Source organism: Rasamsonia emersonii (assembly GCF_000968595.1).
Source record: "Rasamsonia emersonii CBS 393.64 chromosome Unknown ctg1118621760645, whole genome shotgun sequence".
Taxonomy (NCBI): Eukaryota; Fungi; Ascomycota; class Eurotiomycetes; order Eurotiales; family Trichocomaceae; genus Rasamsonia; species Rasamsonia emersonii.
Window position 1 is genome coordinate 1 of NW_013562841.1, and position 19317 is coordinate 19317.

General features: G+C 53.2%; 7 protein-coding genes across 7 annotated transcripts; 5 read left to right on the forward strand and 2 right to left on the reverse strand.

Moving 5' to 3' along the window:
* On the reverse strand, positions 1-1995 carry T310_8063 (uncharacterized protein; the record flags this gene model as incomplete). Its single annotated transcript, XM_013469147.1, has 3 exons — positions 1-179; positions 239-1234; positions 1371-1995. Coding segments are annotated over 3 exons (1800 nt in total), but the record flags the coding sequence as incomplete, so codon positions are not given.
* Positions 1996-4369: 2374 nt separating this feature from the next.
* T310_8064 (Uncharacterized protein) lies at positions 4370-6245 on the forward strand (the record flags this gene model as incomplete). The annotated part of the gene is made up of 3 exons (XM_013469148.1): positions 4370-4966; positions 5023-5202; positions 5253-6245. The coding sequence occupies 3 exons, from the start codon at positions 4370-4372 to the stop codon at positions 6243-6245; spliced, it is 1770 nt and encodes a 589-aa protein (XP_013324602.1).
* Positions 6246-7016: 771 nt separating this feature from the next.
* Positions 7017-9249, forward strand: T310_8065 (uncharacterized protein; the record flags this gene model as incomplete). Its single annotated transcript, XM_013469149.1, has 3 exons — positions 7017-7682; positions 7747-8942; positions 9006-9249. The coding sequence occupies 3 exons, from the start codon at positions 7017-7019 to the stop codon at positions 9247-9249; spliced, it is 2106 nt and encodes a 701-aa protein (XP_013324603.1).
* Positions 9250-10465: 1216 nt separating this feature from the next.
* T310_8066 (Uncharacterized protein) lies at positions 10466-11392 on the forward strand (the record flags this gene model as incomplete). Its single annotated transcript, XM_013469150.1, has 4 exons — positions 10466-10680; positions 10742-11062; positions 11123-11200; positions 11266-11392. 4 exons carry the CDS (start codon positions 10466-10468, stop codon positions 11390-11392), a joined length of 741 nt encoding a protein of 246 aa, XP_013324604.1.
* Positions 11393-12327: 935 nt separating this feature from the next.
* On the forward strand, positions 12328-13088 carry T310_8067 (uncharacterized protein; the record flags this gene model as incomplete). Its single annotated transcript, XM_013469151.1, has 2 exons — positions 12328-12588; positions 12660-13088. The coding sequence occupies 2 exons, from the start codon at positions 12328-12330 to the stop codon at positions 13086-13088; spliced, it is 690 nt and encodes a 229-aa protein (XP_013324605.1).
* A 1325-nt stretch (positions 13089-14413) lies between these two features.
* On the forward strand, positions 14414-15841 carry T310_8068 (Endo-1,6-beta-D-glucanase BGN16.3; the record flags this gene model as incomplete). Its single annotated transcript, XM_013469152.1, has 1 exon — positions 14414-15841. The coding sequence occupies one exon, from the start codon at positions 14414-14416 to the stop codon at positions 15839-15841; it is 1428 nt and encodes a 475-aa protein (XP_013324606.1).
* Positions 15842-16470: 629 nt separating this feature from the next.
* On the reverse strand, positions 16471-19264 carry T310_8069 (Ribosomal protein L19; the record flags this gene model as incomplete). Its single annotated transcript, XM_013469153.1, has 7 exons — positions 16471-16623; positions 16703-16853; positions 16954-17223; positions 17404-17512; positions 18152-18530; positions 18588-18811; positions 19075-19264. Coding segments are annotated over 7 exons (1476 nt in total), but the record flags the coding sequence as incomplete, so codon positions are not given.
* Between the last annotated feature and the right edge of the window lie 53 nt (positions 19265-19317).

A 19317-nucleotide genomic window follows, 5' to 3' on the forward strand; every position in this document is an offset into this window, starting at 1 on the left:
ACTTGGTGGAGGACGATACTCGCCCAAGTTGTGCGCTCCAGGGGGTGGCGGGAACCGGTTGGTATACGGATAGTAATTCTCCGCTGGCTCCCCTGCAATCCCGACTGGCGGAGACGGCGCGTAGGGAGCATGGTCGTACTGCTCCTCATACGAGTCATGCTCCCGGTCGCTTTCATTTCCTATTCCATTGTTAATCAATCTGCGATCAAGGACGACTGACGAGACGAAGGGAACTTACTCCGCCGCTCTCTCTCCCTGCTGTGCCGTTCCTTGTCCGCCTTCTTCTTCTTCTCTTTGCGCTCTGCGTACTTGGATGCGGCGTACCCAACCCCAGCGGCCGCCAGGCCAGCCTCGGCCAGATCTCGAATCCGACTGCTACTTCGTTCCTTCTTCTGCTGGCGGCGGTGGCTTCGACGGCTCTCCCGGTCCGATTCCGAGCTGGAGTCGCTGCTGTACCCACGGCTGTGGCTACGGTGACGGTGACGGTGACGGCGACCATGTCGTGCCGCTCCATACGCTGCGTCTCCTGCATCAGCCGGAACGACTGCGTCGGAATAATAGCCCTGCGGAGTGGCCGGTCGACCATAGTAGTCGGTCGTAGGAATGCTCCCGTATACCGGGTCGTTGCCATACTCGATCAGGCCGGGCGATTCCCGCGTCGGGTCCGGATGGATGGCAGATCTAGCCCGGCTTCTAGATCGTGACTGTCGCCGTTGCCGTTCAGCTGCTGCTTCTTCCTCCTTCTTTTCCTTGTGCTTCTCATACAGGCCGGCAATGGCTGCACTTCCCAGCCCGGCCGCCACGATCGGAAGACTCTTTCGGATTCGACTGCGGGATCGAGATCGCTCCCCTTTACGCGAGCGCGAGCGACTGCGGGCCTTCTCGATCAAGCCTGCCACCGCAGCACCCGCCAGGCCGGCTTCGGCCATGCGCTTGTTGCGATGAGACGAACTGCGAGCATCATCCCCGCTGGAGACTGACCCCCCGGCGATGCCGCGAGCGGCTCCTTCGCTCCCGGTTGTCTTCAGACTTCTTGCGCGCCAGTGCAACAGCACCAGCCAAGGCAGCGGCACCAAGGCCAATGCCCGCCAGAGTCGTGGCCCGCGAGAGGGAGGACGAACGACTGCGGCTGCGGTGTCTGGAACGATGACGGCGATGATGGTGATGGCGGTGGTGGTGATGGTGGTGAGAACTTCGACCATCATCCACCGACTCGGAACGACGGCGACTCTTGCTGCGGTATCGCATGATGGCATCCGCGGCCACTGCACCTACAGCTCCGGCGCCCACATCTCGACCGATGCGACTCCAGCCGGAGGACACCTCCTCGCCCTGGCTTTTGCTGCGATGCCGGAGCAATTCCGCCGCACCAACGCCGATCAAGGCACCGGCGCCTTCGGCAAGGTGGCGGCGGTGATTCGGATCTTCGTCGTACTCGCGGGTTTCTTTGCGCACATAGACCATGCTCTCGTCGCTGCTGTAGTCACGATCGCGCTCGCGATCCCGGTGGCTGCGGCTGCGGTTCACCTGCGAAACAGAGTCGTGAGGACTGATCTCTCGACGGGAAAGAGGCCGGTCGTCGTCGTACTCGCGAACGCGTCTCTGATAGTAGTATTCAACGTCGCGGGGGTCACGGTCGATGACCTCGGAACGGTGGACAACTTGATACTCAGGCTCGTAGATGGGACCTCGCGCTGTTCGACTGATTAGTGACTGCCCTTGGCAAGTGATCTGACAGTGCTCACATTCGTAATCTCTTTCGGAGCGATGGTCGCGCCGGTAGTCGTAGTCTCCGTCGTCACGCTCAACCTTGCGCCTAATGACCAGTTCACGGTCACCGATCGAGGAGTCGTCACGGCGGTAGATGACTTCGCGCTCGCGATCGCGGTCGTCCTCTGGAGGGATGATGTAGCGTCTAACGGTGTAAGAACGGGGTTCGGAGGGACGCGAATAGTCGTCCCATTCGCGGTCCCGCTCTCTGTATGTGTACGACATGAGGAATCTAATCACAGACTGATCTAACAAACAGGAAGGGTAGGACCAGCGGCAGGCAGTGGGGGAAACTCGATGATGATCAAAATGGTACACAAGATGTCCATATCAGATCGTCGAGCGCAAAATCGTATGATCCTTCTTTTGCTTCTCTTTTGAAATATCTGGAGTGGCAACTGAGGGGAAAAGGAAGCAGAACGGAAAGCAGCGGGATGACAGAGGATGGAGAGAAAGTCTAGCGGGGAGGCAGCGGCTGTCAAGTCAGTGAGGATGACTCGATGCGCTGCATAGATCGACTAGTAGCAGTCAGCAACGGCTGATGACTGGACGATTTGCGTTGGGCTGAGCATCACCAGCCACCCCGTCGCCTCACTGCCGCGAGCTGAGGCCACTAGAGGGACTTCTAGAAGAAGTGGGGCTTGGGCAGAGACGATCAGAGGCAAAGAACATCCGAGAATCGTCGACAAGGAGAGTTTGCAGATGGAAGATGATGGAAAGGGAGACTGTGCAAGGCTGAAGGAAGGCGATGGAGATGAGCAACAACTGACCGGTGGGGTGGTTGACAGACAACACGTGAGATCACGGGTCCGAGGACAAAGCAGCGAGTCATGCAGGATGACGTATGGCGCAGGACAAAGGCGACGATGATGAGACAGTCAATCGTCAAGAACAATGGATTAATCGCCAGACAGTCTGGATAGAGAGGCAACGAGAATATCTGCCCAAGACGGAAGACAGGGAGTCTGGCATCGACATGCGCTCTCTTTTCTATGCCTGCTTCTGGTGATGGCCGTGATCTCCTGACCTTGCAGCGACGAACCAGGCGAGATTGCCTGCCTCCATCCAATGCTGCGCCCAGCATCCTGCAGGGCTGCATCTCCTGGCAGTTTTCCTGCTTGGGCCTCCTCGGATTCGACCCAACCTGGTGTTGCGCCCGACTCAGCCTCATTGCCCTACCCATTAGCGCCTCAGGCCCGTCTGAACAGAGTTCTTACTTGACTACTCCGTAATCGTGTCCCTTCGCAGAGCCAGGACAATCTCACCGACGCCGCGCTGCCGTTTTACCCGCAATCGCAGCCGTACACAGCAGCAAAGAACGATGACGAGGGCGTGGTCGCCTCGTAGGCAGCATGCATTCAGCTCTCCGCTTGTGAAGCAGAACGCGAGGCTGATATAACTACTAGAAATCTGTCTACGTCTTGTGCAGTGGAATGCGCCGTGGATGACGCATGGCAGCACGTGGCTGCTGTGCGGAACGGCCTTTGGTTCCGGGGATCTCATCACCCTGTTCCATGGGCAGTGCCAACACGAAACAAACAAAGGCGGGCAATCCGCGGAATGGCTACAATCAATCATCGCTGCTGGGCATGACGTCTGTTTGCAGCAGCTGAAGAAGCCACTCCGCAGAGCCTCCAAAGCGTGGCTTCTCCATGCCTTGCTATTGGCTCGAGCCGGCGATGTTGGAGCAACAGATAGGGCTGCGACTTGTCATCCATGCAGATATACTCAGACTACCCTTGCGTTTCCGGATTTTGGCCTGATTTTGGCCTGAATGCCGTCTGGAAGTCGAAATCTGCCTGTCTCGAGGCTCAGAGGCTCACACAATTAGGCAGACACCGCAGAAAAAAAAACAAAACAAACAGACAAAAATACACTCTCTTGGACCAGCGTCTAGAATGCCACTGCAAGTGGAAGAGCCTCAAAGGAAAACGATCAAGGAGGAAAGAATAAGAGAGATGAGAAACGGACAGAGACGGAGAAAGCGGACGGGTTTACTGCTTGTTGGCGCGGAGAAGGCGGAGAAGCGCGGAGATGGACGACCCCGCCTTGCGCAATCCACGCCAGATTCATGGATGGACATAGGGACGATGTTGCAATTGTTCTCAGCCTGGAAAGTGGGCTGTTTTAAATCATCATAATTGATTTTATCCCATGAATCCCTAAACCGCCCTCATAGCTTGCTATCCATGACATGCCGTCCGTAAATCATTTCAAGCGGGGTTCAACGTGGGGGGTCTATTAAATTCGATTCTGTACACTATTCATCTCCGTAGAAGGGTTTGAACGGAACACAAAGGAGAGAGATAGAGGATAGAAGAAATGGTGTACGTTGATTGTCGTGATTTAATTGTTGGGATGATGAAGGAAGATGTAGTTAACCCAGAGTTCCTCCGACATGCCAGTATTTGGCGTATTCTGTATTTTGAAAGAAGTAGTATATCGTGCAGGTGGATCCGTTAGCTACTGTGCTATTCAATTCCTAAAATCTGGTCGAGAGGAGTGGAAGAGCTCGTGCAAGGTATAAATAATTTAGCTCCCCTTGGATCTCCGCGGTTTGCGAGTACAACCTGCAATCAACTTCTCTGCAATCCTCAAGATGAGCGGCTCCCTCACCAACTACATCGCCTACGTCGAGAACAGCACCACCAATGTCTCGCGCATTGGACATCTGGATGCGGCCAGCGGCACCATCCAGCCCTTGTCCTTTGTGTCAGGCACGCCTCTGCGCGACCTCTACCAGGTCATCGCCGCCGGAGAGGAGAACATCATCACCGGAGTAGGCGAGTCGCCCGTCGCGCTGGACGCCGTCAAGATCCTCCCCGTCATCAGCGGTCGAGACATCCTGGCCGTGGGCAAGAACTACCCCGAGCACGCGACCGAGTTCAACCGGTCGGGCTACGACAGCTCCGACAAGGTCGACCAGCCCTCCCACCCGGTCATCTTCACCAAACGCGCCACCTCCATCATCGCCCACGGCGATCCCATCCTGCCGCATCCCGACTTCACCAAGACCCTCGACTACGAGGGCGAGGTGGGCGTCATCATTGGCAAGGCGGGCTTCCAGATCCCCGAGGCTGATGCCTGGGACTATGTCTGGGGATACACCATCATCAACGATGTCACCGCGCGAGAGAAGCAGAGGGATCACAAGCAATTTTTCATTGGCAAGTCGGCCGATACCTTTGCCCCGATTGTAAGCCAGAACTCTCCCTTTTTTTTTGTGTGTTTCCAACTGACAGGAATCTCCAGGGCCCCATCGCTGTTCCCAGGAGCCATCTCCCTCAGACTCTTCGCGTCCAGACGTTTGTCAATGGACAACAGAGGCAGGATGGCACGACCGATCAGCTCATCTTCTCGATCCCCACGTTGATCCACACCCTTTCCCAAGGCCAGACGCTTCAGCCCGGAGATGTCATTGCAACTGGAACGGTAAGACGCAGAAACAAGTTTTGCCTCGAGTTCATTGACTGATTGACCAGCCCGCTGGCGTCGGTTTCGGACAAAACCCGCCAACCTTCCTTCAGCCCGGGGATGAAGTCGAGATCCGAGTCACCGGCCTAGGCTCTTTGCGAAACAAGGTGGCGCCAGTCAACACGAGCAATCCGACCCTCTCGACCCTGCAGAAAGCCTCACCGGTTCCCACGACCAACCTGGCCAAATCGGTCAATGGAGTCAGCCTCACCCCGATCAACGGGAAGCCTCTGTATTATCAGACTCGAGGGAGCGGTCCTCCCATTGTGTTTGTGCATGGCTTGGGAGGCAGCTCCGAACACTACACGCCCCTGATCTCCGCCCTCTCGCTCGACAAGTCGCATACGGTACACCTGCTTGATCTCGAGGGACACGGACTGTCTCCAACGTCCGCGCTCTCTCCGTTGAGCATCGAGTCTTTTGCTGCCGATGTCAAGGGCGTCTTTGACCATGCGGGGATTACATCGTCGTCAGGCGCGACGCTGGTGGGCCACTCCATGGGATCCTTGATCGCGCTGCAGTTTGTCCTACAGAACCCCGGTCTTGTCAAGAAGCTGATCCTGCTGGGGCCGCCGCCGAACCCGCTCCCAGAGGCGGCCAGCAAAGGATCCCTTGCTCGAGCCGCGCTGGCCCGGGAGAAGGGGATGGTGGCGGTGGTGGACGCGGTGGCCACGGCGGCGACATCAGAAGCGACCAAGACCAACAATCCTGTTGCGATGGCGGCCGTGCGACTGTCGCTCTTGAGCCAGGATCCTGAGGCGTATGCCAAGGCGTGCCAGGCTCTGGCAGGGGCCACGACGGCCTTCCCTCTGGAGCGAGTAGACAGCCAGACACTGATCATCACGGGCGACGAAGATAAAGTCAGTCCGCCGGCCGTGGCAGCCAAGTACGCGAGCACGATTCCCCAGAGCCAAGAAGCGATCGTTCTGAAGGGGGTGGGCCACTGGCATATCTTTGAGGATGTCCAGGGCGTGGCCAATGCGGTCAAGAATTTCATCTAGATGTACATACAGAGTACCGTCATGCATAGCAAGTCTATACTGTATAGGCTATAGGGTAGTCTACATACTCCATTCCTACGGAGTATTCCTGACCGGATAAATATTACTGCCTCAAGATGTAGATCATGACTGTACTTCTCTGCTGGTGAACTGGTTGAAAGAGATTTGAAACACTAGCAGAATACTCCGTAATGCTTGCTATATTGCGACAACCCTGCAAGGCATCCCTGTCGTACAGCTAATAGTTCGCTAGGTATTCTATATTTAGGGGGGGAGAATTATAATTATGCAGGAGTAATACTCCGTACACAATTGGCAGCCGGAACCATCGGAACGGTGCATGTCTGCGCATTATGCGTGTACGTACACATAATGTACGGAGTACTCCGTACTTATATATCAGTCGATTCTTAGGCGAGGATCACTTAGTGTTGCTTGCTCTAATTAAGTTGGCTAGCTGGCCATTAAGTTCCACCGGTTTTTGGGCAGTGCGTGTGGAGTATGGAGTATGGGGTAGGATGGGGCTGTGATTAGCATTAGCATTAGCATTAGTATTAGTATTATTAGTCTTATTATTCCTTGGTATTATTAGCAGAGCCTGAAGATTCCCATCTTGTGTTACTCTGCCTGTTACTCTGCTTTTTTTCTTCATCCTGTTTCATCTCATCTTGTTTTCTTTTATTTCGCTCTAGACATCTCCAGTTCGAGAGACACTCGCAGGATGAGCGAGACATCATAAGAATCTCCAGTAACTAACTCATCTTCATCGACATGTCCTCCTCACACCCCTCCAAGCGGCTGCCCATCAGCTGCGAACCGTGCCGCAAGCGAAAGATCAAATGCCCTCGCGACCGCCGCCCGTGCCAGACGTGCGTGCGCCGCGGGCTGCATCCCGACGAATGCATTTATCTCGGCCGTCCGCGACTGTCGGCCGAGCAGACGACATGCTCCTCCACCGTCGACGCGGGCGTGCAGCAAGAGCTGCTCGACCGCATCCGCAATCTCGAGGATCTCCTCCAGAAGCAGATCCCGCCGCAGCAGCAGAAGAATACCCCCGTGTCCCCTCCCAGCACGGTCGTCAGCTCCACTGCCAAGTCGTCATCGTCGTCGTCGGCGGCGCCAACGTATGAACCAGCTGGAGATTCGTCCTCCACCAGCTCCCAGTACGATGCCTCTGGAAATGTGGGCTGCCTCAAGGTTTCTCCGTCAGGGCATGTTCGCTACGTGCCGATGGCGTCGCAGTGGAACTCCGTCTTCGCCAAGTCGGCCGTGGGCGACAGCCTCGACGGGGTGGACGACGACGTTCTGGACGATGGGGAGCTCGAGGTGCCGTTTGTCTGTCAAGGGAGGACAACGCGCAAGGACCTGCTGGCGATGCTGCCGCCTGGACGGTACTGCGACGTGCTGAAGGATGTCTTTCTCAAGGTCTTCTCGCCGGTGAGATTTCTCCCTGCTTCCCCTTATCCCTAAGAAATAAGAGCTGAGCTGGCTAATGTATTAGCTCTTCCACATCCTGCACGATCCCACCTTCGAGGACGAATATCGCAAATTCCGGCACAACCCCGACAGCGTCTCCAAGGCCTGGCTGGCCCTGCTCTTCGTTGTCCTGGGGATCGCCGTCACCGGCCTCGACGACGACAACCCGCTGCTGCCGGACCTGGGACGCGAGCCCACCGTCAGCGGGAATATCCAGGTGCTGTCGCGGCGATATCGATCGGCGGCGATGCAGTGTCTGGCGGCCGACTCGGTGGTGTCTCACCATTCCATCCGCTCACTGCAGGCGCTCGTGCTGATCCTGTATGCACGAACGCATGCGAGTCAGCCGACCTGGACGCTGCTGGGCTTTACCCACCATGTCGCCATCTCGATGGGCTGTCATATCGACCCGGAACGGTTTGGCTTGGGTCCGGTGGAATGCGAAGAGCGACGCCGGGCGTGGGCCGGGTTGATCATGATCTACACGATCCAGAACACGTCGTTTGGCAGTCTGGATGCCCGTTTTCTGTCGCACGACGTGAAACTGCCGGCCGATGTCAATGATCTGGACTTGCTGGTGGGCTCCAACTGCTCCGATCGCGACCCGCGCAGCGGTCCTACGCAGATGACCTACCTGCTGATGAAGTTCCGGCTGTATGAGATCTCGGCCAAGATCTGCCAGGGCATCTTCTTTAATGATGGCTCTGCCCGGTCGCAGCCGTCGTCGTCCGTCACGGAATTGCAGCAGGAGATCATAGCGATCCAGGAGGCATGCAAAGAGCGCTATCTCTCCGACACCAGCCGCGAGCCACTGCCCAGCCACCACATGGCGAACCTCAACATCCTCTACAGCTACATCAACCAGCTGTTTCTGCTGCTGTACCGGCCGCTATTCCGGAAGTACTTCCAGGGGGAGGTGACGCCGGCGACGCGCAACGCGCGAGACCGGTGCCTGGCGTCCGCGCGGGAGATGCTCGCCATCTACAAGAACATGGTCGAGACGCCGCAGTTCGCCGAGTACAAGTGGTACAGCGGCGGACTGGGCAGTTTCCACGCGTTCCACGCGGCGGTCATCCTGGTCGCCGTGCTGATGAACCCGGACAGCCACGCCGAGTTTGACGATCTCAGGCGGCTGCTGAGCGAGTCGATAGATTTGTTTGCGTCGCTGGCTCACCGGAGCACGATCTGCAGTAGGGTTGTTCCTATTCTGCGGAATTTCATGTACGCAGTCGTCTCCCTCTTGTCTTAAGTTTTTCTTGCTCACGGATTAATTTTTTTTAACAGGTCCATTTGCGACAACCATCGCCATTCAGAACAACCCTACCGTCCGCATCCGCCGCAAGACGGGTACATGCCCGAGTCCCCGCCGATGGACATCCCGATGGACGCCTTCTTTGCGCAGCTGCAGCCAGAGTACTGGGTCAGTCCGGCTGCGGCAGCCTGGGACGGGTGGGATTTTCTCGCAGAGCAGTTTGAACCGGCAGTCCAGACGGGCGTCCAGACGGTTCCGGTGCGGGCGCCTGGGTAGGAGTACTCTGTCCTACCAGGACGTTGGCTGAGTACTGGACTGCGCATGGCGTGATGCGGAGTATTTTCCTGTCTTCGCTGCATGGTAGAATTGTACCAGGACGAACAAGAGACTTTCTGACTGGCTGACTGGTCGAGTACCAGCAGAAGTGATCTTCTCCAGCTATGTCAAGAAAGAGTACGCCTTAAGCAGGGTCAGGACAGACTGCTCGCAGCACAGCACCTCTAGAGCTGAACACCGATAACATGGTTAGAGCAGACCGGTTCCTAGACGAGACTGTCTGCGAGATATATACCGACTCAGACTCTCATGGTCTTGATCCAGCAGATCTGGAAACACAAATACATCTCCTGTGGGGAAAGAAGCTGGAATACTGTAAATGGTATATAACACCAATCTCAGACTTATATCTAAAGATACAAAATAGACAATCCCGAGAGGCGATCAAACACAAAAAAAACCATTTCAGGAGGCCAATTTAGCAAAGTTAGCCAATTCACTTGACGGAATTTCAAACAAATAAATAAATTAAATGCATAAATCAAGGTAGCATACCTACCTACCTCTCTAGTCGACAAGCTCCTCATATCATCTATCTAATCTTGCTCTGTATCCTGTCTACTGTACTTGCTAAATAAGAGAGAATAGTACAGCTTTTGAGCCAACAAAGGAATAATCTTACTATAAGTTACCATTAATCAGTTAATGGTCGAAAAGAGAAAAGTGAAAAGTGAAAGAAAAATTTCGTCCATGAGGAGCTAAGTAAGGTACAGGTGAAGTCTGTCTCTGTCTTTAATTTTTGTTCCTTTGTTTTTCATACACAGACTCTTTCTTTCTCTCTTTGTTTTTGTTTTCCTTTCTTTATAGTGACAGATACAATACAAGCCCACTTGCTATAATACAAACAATGAAAGAGAATATATACTTACTTCTTCAAGCAGACAAAAGATTGATTCCTTTGAAAAAGAAAAGGGTTTAGAAAAAGGATCACTTTCTATTGTCTGGACAGACAAAAAAAATGACAGACCAGATCTGATCTTTTTAAAAGGGTATATCCTGCTAAATTAATCAACGTCTTGTATGAGCTAGTGTATATATATAAATACTCTTCTTCTCTCCTCTATCGATTGTCATCAACTTCCTTCATCTTCTATCTATCAGTGTTTTCGAATCGAATTACGATCATCTTCTATATAATATACCAATGCATCCCCCCATGTCCGTCACTTGGTTCCCTCCCGCCAAGTTCATTGGCAGGAAGGTGTCCTTCGACGACCCCTACCGGTGCACCTGGAGGCTGGAGCGCAAGCTGACCGAGAACACGCATGGCATCATCGGCAACGACAACGCTCGGGAAGCGCGCGCGGTGTTTGTCGGGTCGAGAGTCGACAAGCCTACGGGGGAGGAGGCGATTATCAAGATCCGGATGCAGTGAGTCAGTCCCATTCATCCCATACCTAGATAAATAGGGCTACTGACTAACTGACGATAGAATCCCACAAACCAACACCGAAACCCAACCACCCAGTAAGCGCGCCCAACAGGCCAAACACACCATGCTCCCCTTTGCCAGAGACGAGGTTTCCGCTCTCGAGTCGCTAACAAAACAGGGCTGTACCAGCGCCCCGACGCTGCTGAGCTGGAAGCTGGAGAAACAGGGGCCCCGAATGTGGGTTCCCGGCGGGCCGATTGTCTTCATCCTCATGGAGAAGCTACCGGGTATCTGTCCGGGGGATGGCGTGGTGGACATCTTCCTTTCGCTGAAGAGGGAGGAGAGGGATGAACTTAGGGAGGCGTTTAAGAGGGCTTGGCTGTACGTTACATCCTGTCGTGAACAAGTAGTGTGGATACTGATTAATGATGATGACTCCAGGGAATGCGCCTCCTACGGACTTATCAATTCCGATGCCAGTCTCAACAATCTTATGTGGGACCGTGAGAAGAAGAAGTGGTGAGTATAGTACCATCCTCATCCCGGTCCAGAGCGTGCCATGCTGACGAGAATTCTTCCTGCAGCTACATTATCGATTGGGAGTCGACCTGGGAGACCGATCCTGCTGCACAGCCGTGCTTCGATCACGAATTCCTCCGATGGGGGTTGTTTGAGGGCGATGAGGGAGATCCGGAGTTGTGGGAATACTAACTGACCAGGAGTAGAGATCTGTGGAGTATCATGTCAAGAACTAATTAGCGACAGGATAGGAATATAAACTTCGTCTCTTTGAGTCAAATAGTGAGTAGCGTCAACATTGCGTAGTATATATATATGTGACATGCTTTACGTAGTACGGTGTAGTTGATATTACACAGTGTGACTCGGAATTTCTGATACTGAACATCACGCAGCAGGCTGCCAACGACTCGATGAAGATGAGTTGGATGAACAATATGGAAGTAGGATTGAAGTGCTGAGTTGAGGTACCTGCCCTAACCCTGAGCCCTAAACCCTACCGCGACTATTTCCAGCGTAGCCGTTTATCTAACTTCACCTCTCTCTTCTTTTTTTTTCTCCAACAATCGGCGTTTCCCCTTGAAGAACCTCCGATAGATAACCTTACTCTGTACTAAACTTAGTCACTCACTCGGCACTCTCGGCAAGTCCAGTCATTGACTCCAGTCCAGCCAAGGAACTTGTTCGAACTGGGAATTATAATTTCTGTTTCCAACAGTAAGAAGAATTCGATGACCGCCATTGGCTATACTGTTGAAAAACTAGAGATTTCCACCGTCGGCGGACCCTCTTGGCGTTGAACTACTTGGTACTACTGCTACTGCGTGTACTCCGTACTCCGTAGATCTGAAGAGCTCCTTTCAGCTCTCAGCCTCAGTCTCAAGTCTAGTTTCTGGAATCCGACTGGTTTGTCGGATGCTGCCTAGCTACTGCGAAGGAAGATCATGGTGCTATATCCGCCAGGCTCCATTTGGCTTAATTGTTGATAAATTACTCGAATATAGTTCAGGACCAAAAGATCTAGACATCCTGTGTATAAATAGCCCAGCTTCCTGAAGAATGACATCCAACTCGTCCAGGTGCAATTCTTCTATCTAGTTTATTCTCTCCAGAAAAGACGGGACAACATGACCATCCTTTCAAACCTGCTTGCTCTCTCCCTCGTCGCCCTCGCTCAAGCTGTCCCCAACGTCACCCCCGTCCTCGCCCAAGGTGGCTGCTCTGTCTACCCATCGTATGACGCCTCGACGGGCATCGCCGGTCCCTGGATCATCCAGGTCGACCAGTGCACCAACACGACATCCTCCCAGCCCTGCAGCATCAACGGATACGGCGACAACGTCCAAGTGAGGCGGCTGGCCGACGACACGGGGATTCACGAGGGTTACGTTAGTATATACTCATCACGACCACGTTTGCTCCCACTGACGTTTGCTCGTACTTGTATGCGGGTATGTAGATAACCATCGCCTCCGTCAACGACCAAGCCAAAACCCCAATCCGGTGCAACGACGCCACAGGCACCAACAACAGCATCCTCGAAGCCCTGACCCCTACCGGCGTCAGCGGCTACGCCTGGAACCAGATCAACATCACCAACATCCCCTTCTCTGCACCGCTGATGTGGGGGCTGCCGGCCGACGCCTCCATCCCCATCGAGCCCTACTACCACTACGTCGACGGCAAGCGGCAGCCGGGCCTGTTCCTCGGCTCGCACAATGTCACCACCTGGGGCATCAAGTACTACGAACCCGACGCCGCGAGCACTGTCGACGGTGAGCCGTACTGGTTTATTCGGTTGCTGGGACCAGGTAGTGCCGATCCGACGACGGGGGAGGCTCTTGAGGAGGGCGAATATGAGACTTTTATTCGTGTATATGGCAGTTAAACGCATGTACTGTACGAACGTACGTACGAATTGGGTGCGATTGGTAGATATCTATTCTTGGAGGTGGTATAATATATTAGTATAGTTGTACTGCCTGTGCAGTAGCTGTATTTGTTGCATTGTCGACATGTCAGGCATAGCAGACATAATAATAGCCCGTTTTGGTAGCAGTTATCGAATTCACCCAGTTTAGGAATCAAGGCAATTCTATACCTGTAGCTGCAACTTGTGACATGGTCTGCTCAACCACGCATTCGGACTATAAAAGAGCAAAAGAAAAAGAAAAAGAAAAGAAAAGAAAAGGAAGAATATCACCTCGGTACAGACAAAGTCTTCTAATAGCAAATCTTGCAAAGAGGACATTATAATTAATTAATCAAAGTCTAGACTTGGCTGAACTCGAGTATGTTGAGATCGACTTTATTTAATAACATATAGCTACTACCTACCGTCTTTGAAGCTGGAATTTTGTGTATATGTATTTTTTGCCCCCTTCGCTTGGATTCTTCTCCATTTCGGTTTACGTATATTTCTTTCTCTTTTTCCCCCTTCTTCTTTGCCTTACGGTTGTAATGCACCTCCCGTCGTTCAAGTATTGCTTCTTTCTATTAGAAGTTGACTATTAATCAGTAATACTGAGCATTAATAATCTGGAGTTCGCCTATTGTTATCTATTTTTTTATTAATCAAAACTGGAGAAAAGCTGGGGAACCTGCCTAAAAGATAATATAGCCTAGGCTTAGCCTAGGGCTACGCCGGCAGCTCCTCCGCACTCACTCGTCGCCATCACGCTACGAAGGATTCTCCGTACCTCATCCTCTGTACTCTCCGTAGAAGAGAGAGAGGGAGTACTACTAGTAGTTGTTAGTAAGGCTACTACTGCTCAAGCTCCGATTTAGCCGGTCGGTAATTTCTTTAGCTATTACCATTTTGTGCATACGATTCTGTCGGTGTGTATACCGGACGGAAGTAGTACTCCGTAACGAACCAACTATTCTATTCTTGCTTTTATCAACTCAGACTAAATTGATGGAATTGATCCAATTGAATAAGCACTAATTCTCGCTTGCTGTACTTAGCTTAGGTACCTAGGTGACTACGTAATTATGCAGTTGGTTAATTAACGGTTTTTAAGCTTAGATGGATGAATGCTTCCTTCGTACTTGTTTATATTTATGTCAGGGTTAACAATGTGTATATATATACCCCGTAGTCTTACTACATTGGTATGCACTTACACCACGCAGCGAGTGATCGATTTGGTATTGTTGGTGATCAATTGAGACTGTTTCCTGTTCTTAGGCAAGGAGAGTGTGTCTTCCGCCATGATCTCTCTCCTCGCGTTGGCCGCTGTGCCAATTCCTGTCCTGTCCGCCCCGTCTAGACCTCACGCCCACATCTCCGTCAATACACAAACCCGCTTCCAGCAGGTCGACGGATTCGGCTTCTCCGAGGCCTTCCAGCGCGCAGAGGACATCTACGGCAAGGATGGCTTGTCGCCCGAGAACCGCACCAGAGTGCTCGATCTCCTGTTCAGCGACACCCATGGCGCCGGCCTGACCATCGTCCGCAATGGCATCGGCTCCAGCAATAGCTCCATCAAGGACTTCATGAACTCCATCGAGCCCTTCAGTCCCGGCTCGCCGTCTGCGCCGCCGCACTACGTCTGGGACCGCAACGACAGCGGCCAGGTGTGGCTGTCCCACGAAGCGGCCTCGTATGGCGTCAACACGTTCTATGCCGACGCCTGGTCTGCTCCCGGTTACATGAAGACCAACGACGACGACTCCAACGGCGGGTACCTGTGCGGCGTGACCAACACGTCCTGCGCCTCCGGGGACTGGAAGCAGGCCTACGCCAACTACCTCGTCCAGTACGTCCGGTTCTACCAACAGGTCGGCATCAAGGTCACCCACCTGGGTTTCCTGAACGAGCCCCAGGAAGACGTCACCTATGCCAGCATGCTGTCGGACGGCACCCAGGCGGCCGACTTCATCAAAGTTCTAGCACCCACCGTCAAGGCGGCAGGACTCGACGTCAAGCTCACCTGCTGCGACGGCGTCGGGTGGGAGGAGCAGCGAGCGATGCTGCCGGGCCTCCAGGCTGGAGGTCCCGAGCACAGCGCGGAAAGCTATCTGTCTGTGATCACCGCCCATGGCTACAACTCCCCGCCCACAACGCCTCTTGAGACCTCGTTGCCAGTGTGGATGACCGAGTGGGCCGATCTGAATGGGAACTATACGGCCGCCTGGTACGAGAACGGCGCCGCCGGCGAGGGTCTGACCTGGGCGAACCGCATCCAAGACGCCTTCACGCGGAGCAACGTCAGCGCCTTTCTGCACTGGATCGGAGCGGAGAATGGCACGAGCAACAGCCCTCTCATCAACCTGAACGGCGATTCGTATGTCGCGACCAAGCGGCTGTGGGCGTTCGGCCAGTTCAGTCGATTCGTCCGGCCGGGTGCCGTCCGCATCGACGCGGTCAGTTCGGACTCCTTGGTCACGGTGAGCGCGTTCCAGAACAAGGATAACGGCGTGGTGGCCACGCAGGCCATCAACAATGCCGACACAGACTATGAGGTCGAGGTGGAGTTGACGGGTTATGGACCCGTGTCCGTTATCCAGCCGTATCTGACGAACAATGAAAACGACCTGGAAGCCTCCAAGCCGATCATCGCGCTTGCTGTTGGGGCAGCAACCAAGTTCACGAGTATCGTTCCGGCGAGGTCCTTGGTTAGTTTCGTAAGTAAATAGTGGTATAATAACAGAGTGGATTAGTCCAAATAATTTGGTGATGAGGAAAGAAAACCACCTATTGTACATAGTTCAGCGGACTGGAAGCGGTCCGTGTCATGTGATTTTAGATCTCAATCATCTTGTTTCGCCAGAAGTGGAGAGACTTCCGTCCCATGCCTTTGTAAGGTATACCATGTTGGAAAAAATTGGTTGCAAATCCAGTGACTTGGATCAGAAATAGTCAGTGGATGCACTTCAGATGGGCGAATCCGGCAGAACTGTCTATAGAAATGTGTGCTTTGCAAGTTGAATGGTATTGGCGTTATGACATTTATCCTTTTAAGACATCCTAAGTCGAGTTCAAGGCACATAGGAAATTTTGCTCCCCCGGGCTGTAAACCATCGATCCCAGGGGGTAAACAGGGACATAGTTCAATGCATTCAGCCTCATATCAGGTCTGTCCGGCAACGTCTCACAGAAAGAGAATGCATTATCCCGTTCTAGATCACAGATCCCATATCCTGGTATCCGTTCCGTACAATAATAATAATGCCAAACGAACCGGACCTCGAATAAAGCCATGGTCACCGCGACCAAGGTCTTCCCCAACACCATCTCCACATCCTCACATCGCATCCGACACAATTTACTCCTGAGTAGCCTCCTCGGCCGCAGCATTCCGCTTGGCCGTGATGCGCTCCAGTCGTCGTTCACGGGCAGCCTTGGTCTTGGCACGCTTAGCATCCATCTCCTCCTTGAGGATACGCTCACGCTGCTTCTCAGCCTTGGCCTTGTGGATCTGTTCATTATCACAGTCAGCTCAATCCTGGACAGGAGTTTCGATTCAAACCGCAGATTCGTATGGCGAGGAAACTTACGTGCTCAACCAGAGCGCGCTTGTGCTTGAAGGTGTTACCCTTGCTCAGGTGGTAGAGCTCGTGGTAGAGGTGCTTGTCAATCTTGCCAGCGGCACGGTACTTCACGAGGAGACGGCGGAGAACCCGCTGGCGGCGCATCCACAGCACTTGGCTAAAAGGAGACCAATGTCAGCGTAGATTCCAGGCGATGTTTTTCGACGATCCGTCTCCTTAACGGATGGATCACAGTCCTCCCACAACGATAGACATACCTGGGCATTCGCGCGTCCTTGGTACCCTTCCGCTTACCCAGACCACGGTGTCGGCCAATTCGACGAGCGGCAGCGAGCTCGCGGGCGCGGGCGCGCGAGTGCATGGTGACCGGCTTGCGGATGATGAGGCCATCGCTGACCAGCTTGCGGATCGTCTGACGAGAGTTGGCGTTGGAGATCTCGTTCACCTCATTCGGGTCGAGCCACACTTTGCGCTTGCCGCAGCCGATCACGGAGGCCGCGAGGCGCTTCTGGGTACGGAGATTGACCCTATATCCAGCGAAAGGAAAAATTTCACGCGGTCAGCTTGCTGCCCACGAACGCAACGGAGTGTAGAAAGTGGGAGATCCGGGAGATCCGCCTGCGTGCATCATCCAAGGATGATAAAACACACGGACAAGAAATCCCCCTCGCTGATCTCGATGATGGAATCAACGGATGGGAACTCACATCTTGATGTCGGCGTGTCGACGGTCGTTGGGCGGATGGTGTTCGTCGTTCGAGTTCGATTGACGACGGATGATTTCAGTGAGGAGTTTGAGATGGGGTGGTTGATTAGCTAATCGATGTGCTGCTAAGCGAGAAAACCGCTCGAACCCACATTAGGGCTTAAGCCCCTTCCGCCGACCACTAGTATTCGCGCCTGAGTTTGTACCTAGCCCTCCACGCAATCACAAACGCTCCCAAAACTCGCCCAGGCCTCCTTTGACAAGGATTTAACATGCGAAGAGCTTGAGCCTTGAGGTTGTATCATGGTTGCAAACTGGATAGCCATACCAGGACGCTGTTTTTCACTGCAGTTAAGAGTAGGCGACCTTCTGATTATGTAATCACACACGTGACTAGAAGCACCAATTACGGTTCTAGTGTTCTACGCACGTGATGAAGACCTCTACTCCGTACTTTGATGTACTGTGTATGGAAGAAGCGAAGAAAGATTTACAACAAAGGTTTAGAAAAACATCGTATATTTAAACAAATTGCTGATAGTATTTATCATAGGAGTATCATTGCAAGCATCACTCGTCACCAGAGGTGTCTTCTCCAAGGACAACCCTTCCAACGCTCCACACCTCCTTCTCGTCTTCCACTTCATCGTTAGACAGACCCAGGCCGCCTTGGCCACCCTCGGCTTCTCTCCTCTCCCGTGCCTGCCCAGCAAGCCGCAGTGCGACCCGCTTGAAGTAATCTGACATACTCCATTTGGGCCCAGGAGGCAGCTCGGCACCAGGTCCTGCCATATACTTGTCGAACACGGCTCCCTCGGAGTCCACGACGGAGAATATCGACAGGAAAGCAGCCTCAGCTGCGAGCTTGACAGGTATGACGGTATCACGAACGCTAGAAAAGATTGCCGGCGCAAGCAATCCCAGGTGAGGTCTGGTGAGCTCCGGGTGTAGACGGCTGACCGTACGGATGACGACAAGGGCCAAACGGCGAGTGTCGGAAGGTTTGCCCGGTTGTATCATTGGAGCCAGTGCTTCGAACACTGACTTATTTGTCTCGAAATTCTTGCCATCACCTTCCGCAAGGAGGTATTTACCAGCGGCCAGCACACTGTTGTCGGATATGAAGGGCTGGACAACATTAGTAATGTATTGAAGACGTCATTGAGGTAGCCATTTTCAACTTACATCAGAGTTAGAGATTCCCTGGCAAATGATTGAAGGCGTTTCGGCTGCGAAATTCTCCAGCAACAAAGACGGCGCCTCAACAAGCAAGGCATTCAGCCCCAAAATAGAGGCATGAGAGAAGTTCGTAGTAAGAGCCCGATTCCTTATGACTGGTATGGCCGTGGCCGCCGGGAGATTCTTGACAAGAACACCAAGCAATCGCGCATTAGTTATTGCCATGGCATCTGTAGAATACTTAGTACCAGCTCTCAAAGTTGTACTGACAGGATCATATTTACCCGTTCGGTCACTGCTGTCATCATCAATCAAGCCAAGAACGGCATTTCTTGATGCCTCACTCATGCTGGTACCAGCCTTGCCCACAACCTCATGGAGCGCTTTCATCATGGCGTTCTTAACTCCTTCATCAGAAGTTTTGGCTCCAGCGACAAGCTCTGTATCCACAAGTCAGCGTGTTTTATTGTAAGAATCCTCGGCTCAGACTTACCTGCAACGAGAGGATCTACTCTTGGCGTCAGTGTGATCAGGATTCCAAGACCCTTGGCAGCCCTGTTACGTAGAGTCTCGCTGGTTGTATCGGCAAGACCTCTAGCGAAGGTCCTCTGCAGTTGTGGAAGGAATGGCTTGACAGCCTGAGGAATCTTCTCCAAGAGTTTATTGAGCGCAAAGAAAACCGCAGCTGGTTTAAATTAATTAGTGATTGTCCCAGGAAAAAAAGGGGGGGGGGGGG